General features: G+C 40.6%; 1 protein-coding gene across 1 annotated transcript; it reads left to right on the top strand.

Moving 5' to 3' along the window:
- The first annotated feature begins 2,275 nt into the window (after window positions 1-2,275).
- LOC129476678 (testis-specific chromodomain protein Y 1-like) lies at window positions 2,276-4,554 on the top strand. The gene is given in 3 exon segments (XM_055269553.1): window positions 2,276-4,050; window positions 4,477-4,507; window positions 4,510-4,554. Coding segments are annotated over 3 exon segments (1,671 nt in total). The 5' UTR covers window positions 2,276-2,455.
- The last annotated feature ends 431 nt before the right edge of the window (window positions 4,555-4,985 follow it).

Genomic DNA, 4,985 nt, shown 5'->3' with positions numbered 1-4,985 from the left:
GTTGGAAGTGTCCTTTGTTGTGGTCTCGATTTGGGGTACTTTCCGAAGTATTTAAGGAAGTACAGAACCAGAACAAGCCTTGAAAAGGTGAACACCATCAAGAACTTTGTGAATAATCTCAATCAATTTTAAAAGCCTATTTTTGTATCAGTCAGTGGCCCATCCTTTGGAATAGGTGCATCCACACTGCCCCTTTGTGATTTCTTCTGAGCTAATGAAAAGACTTGGATTCAAAACCCTTATATGACATCTGGAGAGAGTCCAGATGGCTGTTGTGTTACTTCAGTTCCTACTTGAACTTTGCATCATCTAGCCTCCTTAATTATTGTGGCCATGAGACATTACTTCATCCTTTGATTGGTCCCAGGCCAAGGTCTCAGGCCAAGTTGTCACTTCACCTCCTTCTTGGTCCAGGGCCAAGTTCCAAGGCTGAGCCTTGTAGCTTCTGCAAATCATCACTTCAGCTCCAGATGAATCCAAGGCCAAGTTTCAGGGCCAAGCTGAATAACGTTTACTCCAAGAACACTAAGCACACTCCTTTATTTCTCTGCCCCTAGAAACTGTAAAGCACAGCCTCATAGTAGGTAAACCACTCACATTCCACCCCCACAGTGAAGAGTTTTTACTTTCACTTATAAAAGTTTTGATTCAACCTTTTTGCATCCATCCTCCTTAATTTTCTTGGCCATGAGACAAAGAACTCTGTGTGATACCTCACAATTAGAGATTTCTAGATTGTAGTGCACTAATGAGTCTGCAATGATTGAAGTCTGGGAATTGAGCTATGGGATGCATCAGCCTTGCAAGACCAACTGACAAACTGTCCCCACACTGTGATACACACCCTTGGGGGCAGTCAACCATATAGTGGTCACCAGCAGAGTCTGAAAAGGGGCAAGGCAGATTTATACAGCCTAGAAACCTGAGGGACACCATCAAGCAACCATACATATGCATTTTGGAAGTTCGAAGGAAGAGACAAAAAATCATGGAGACTATTTAACAAAATACTCAAGAAGAATGCAACAGTTTAAGACAATAAATAAGTACTCAAGAAGCTCAACAGACTCCAAGTAACAAAAACTCAAAGAAACAAACTCAAACTGACCTGGTAATTAAACTGTCTAAAACAAATACAAAGAGAATCTTGAGGATTTTCAAGAGAAGCAGAGGAAGTAGCTAGTCATGTAAAAGGGACCCTAAAAATAGGCAGTGGATTGCTTATCTGAATAACCACTGAAAAGCAGTAGATTTCTTATCTGAAAACTAAGATGACAGAAAGCAGTGGACTAACATATTCCAAGTCATGTCAGAAAAAAACTGTCAAACCTAAACCTTATCATCCACCAAATTGTCCATCAAAGGTGAGGGACAAATTATGATGTTCCCATATAAAAACTGGCACCTTTTACAAGTAGACCACCCTTTAAGAAAAGTCTTATGGAGTACTTCAGGGTAGAATGAACAGACACTCAAAAACAGTATGAACAAACAAAGATTAAGGTAAACATACATACATGAACAAATACATAAGATAAAAAATTTGGCCGAGCGCAGTGGCTCACGCCTGTAATCCCAGCACTTTGCGAGGCCGAGCTGCGCAGATCACGAGGTCAGGAGATCGAGACAATCCTGGTGCACACAGTGAAAACCTGTCTCTACTAAAAATACAAAAAATTTGCCGGGCAAGGTGGCAGGCGCCTGTAGTCTCAGCTACTCAGGAGGCTTGACACAGGAGAATGGCGTGAATCTGGGAGGCAGAGCTTGCAGTGAGCCAAGATCGCACCACTGCACTCCAGCCTGGGTGACAGGGCGAGACTCCATCTCACAAATAATAATAATAACAATAAAATTAACAATGTACACCTCCACAATTTGTTCTCCACATAACTTCAAACACAAATATATTTAATAGAAAAACTACCACCAATTTGTGTTTTTGACATAAAATGAATAAAGGTATAATTTTGAGAACTCAGTAAGTGAAATAATGGAGGTATATTATACTGGAGTAAAGGTTTTGTATGCTACTGAAGGTAAGCTAGTGTAACTTTAAAAATGTGGTAACATTAGAATGTTCCATATAATCGTCATAGCAACGACAATTAAACAAACAAACACAAAACAGTAACAGGCAGGAAGAAGGCTTTCTGCACTACACCAGAGGGTAGGGGCTGTGGATTTAGCTACTCTTACCTGAGGCTACTGAGCCAGCTATCATGTACCACGAGACAAAGCCCAAGCATTCCCACCAGGGAGTAGGTGTGGAGAGGTTCAGGCACATAGCATAGCTGCTATTTCACAGAATTTTCACTACACCAGTGGTGACGAAATAGAAGAGGTTCGTCCTGACGCAGAACCTGGTGAAGAATTAGAGGCAGAAAGAAGTGGCTATGTGGAGACGCAACTGAAACGAAGTTGGCACAGCAACTGCTCCAATCTTGTGTCTTTCCTCATGGCTTCCCAGGAGTTTGAGGTTGAAACTATTGTTGACAAAAGACAAGATAAAAATGGGAATACGGAGTATTTGGTTCGGTGGAAAGGTTACGACAAACAGGATGACACTTGGGAACCAGAGCAGCACCTCACGAACTGTGAAAAATGTATACATGATTTTAATAGACGACAGACTGAAAAACAGAAAAAACTGACACGGACTAGAACCAGTAGAATTTTTTCAAACAATGCCAGAAGAAGAACTTCCAGATCTACAAAAGCGAGCTATTCTACAAACTCTCCTAAAACGCTAGTGGCTGATAAACACCACAGATGCAAAAACAGCAAGTTATTTGCTGCCAGCAAGAACGTTAGGAGAAAGGCAGCTTCAATTGTCTCTGACACAAAGAATATGGAGACAATAAATTCAACTATGAAGATCCTTGCACCTGACAGCCCCTTTAACAACAAGAAAACTGTGAGTGGCTTTCAGAAACGTGAGAAACTGGACCCTATCGCAGCACATCAGCAGGACATGGTGGTCTTCAAGGTGACAGAAGGGAAACTCCTCCAGGACCATTTGTCACATCCTGGTGTAGAACAAACTGGAATAGAGAACGAGACTCAGATACACCCACTAATGTCGCAGATGTCTGGCTCAGTTACTGCTTCCATGGCCACAGGTTCAGCTACCCAAAAAGGTATAGTGGTATTAATAGACCCATTAGCAGCCAGTGGAACAACAGACATGCATACCTCCGTTCCAAGAGTGAAAGGTGGGCAAAGAAATATTACTGATGACAGCAGAGACCACCCTTTTATCAAGAAGATGTACTTCACCATAAGACTAACAGAAAGTGCCAGCACGTACAGAGACATTGTAGTGAAGAAAGAGGATGGATTCACCCAGATAGTGCTATCAACTAGATCGACAGAAAAAAATGCACTGAATACAGAAGTAATTAAAGAAATGGTTAATGCTCTGAAGAGTGCTGCTGTGGATGACAGCAAGCTCGTGCTGTTCAGTGCAACTGGAAGTGTCTTTTGCTGCGGTCTTGATTTTGGGTACTTTGTGAAGCAATTAAGGAACGACAGAAACAGAGCAAGCCTTGAAATGGTGGACACCATCAAGAACTTTGTGAATACTTTTATTCAATTTAAAAAGCCTATTGTTGTATCAGTCAATGGCCCTGCCATTGGACTAGGTGCGTCCATCCTGCCTCTTTGTGATCTCGTGTGGGCTAACGAAAAGGCTTGGTTCCAAACCCCTTATACGACCATTGGACAGAGTCCAGATGGATGTTCTACTATTATGTTTCCAAAACTGATGGGTAAAGCATCTGCCAATGAAATGTTAATTGCTGGGCGAAAGCTGACAGCACGGGAGGCATGTGCCAAAGGCTTGGTCTCTCAGGTATTTTTGACTGGAACTTTCACCCAAGAGGTTATGATTCAAATTAAGGAGCTTGCGTCATGTAACCAAATTGTACTGGAAGAATGTAAGGCCCTTGTTCGCTGTAATATTAAGTTGGAGTTGGAACAGGCCAATGAGAGAGAGTGTGAGGTGCTGAGGAAGATCTGGAGCTCAGCCCAAGGGATAGAATCCATGTTAAAGTATGTTGAAAATAAAATTGATGAGTTTTAATTGTCAGTCTGTCTGCTCAGGACATGAGAACTAAGCTGACCCAAATTCATCATGAGTTGCAAGATGCCCTAAGCCATCTTCATAGCCCAAAACAATTTCACCCATAGCTAAGGCTTGGAAACAGAACTGGAACTGTCCAAGCTAGGTATTTAAATTATCACATCATTCTTAAGCACTGTAGCTTTAAAAGAAATAATAAACCAGCTTCTTTGCCCAAACGTGATTATTTTATGCGCACATAAGCCCAAATATAAGAGCAGACTGTTGGGTACTAGACTCTCCTTGCAAGCTCTAATATGGCTACTACTACATATAAGACCAGAGTTGGGTTTTACTAGATGTTTATGACAGAGAATCCTGTAATCATGTTGATTTTGCTTATTTTTATATCCTAGAATACCTCTACTGCATTGTAAGGCAGCCTTAGCTTCCTTCCCAGAAAGACACAGAACTATCAGAGATGGTGCCCTTGACTTTATAGTGGCACAAACACTTCAGAGACACACAATTATAAATTAAAAGACTTATATTTTAGAATAAATATTTCTGGCACAAAATTCACTGGTGATCATTCTCTTAAACTGAACATATGACTAGAATTTGTGGTGAGATATCGCTTGATTTTCTTTTCCTTTATAAATGTCTAGTACCTACCCAGTTAACAAAAGAAAATTTTCTCTCTCTAAAGTAAAACTTGTTGCACCATATTAGTGAATTATGAAACCATTTTGGTGGAAAATCCAGGTTCTAATATTTGTAATGTGCAGACTTAGGTTACCTTAGAGTATGTTCTAGTTAATAAGTTAAGATTCTGGACACATTATTAAAGGCAGAAATTTCTTTCAAAACAAACACCCCTATACTCTGTATGACCTTTAAAATTATCAGTGTCTCTTTTTATGAG

The sequence above is a fragment of the Symphalangus syndactylus genome, chromosome Y (genome assembly GCF_028878055.3).
Source record: "Symphalangus syndactylus isolate Jambi chromosome Y, NHGRI_mSymSyn1-v2.1_pri, whole genome shotgun sequence".
Taxonomy (NCBI): Eukaryota; Metazoa; Chordata; class Mammalia; order Primates; family Hylobatidae; genus Symphalangus; species Symphalangus syndactylus.
This window is presented reverse-complemented; position numbering and strand designations above follow the sequence as displayed.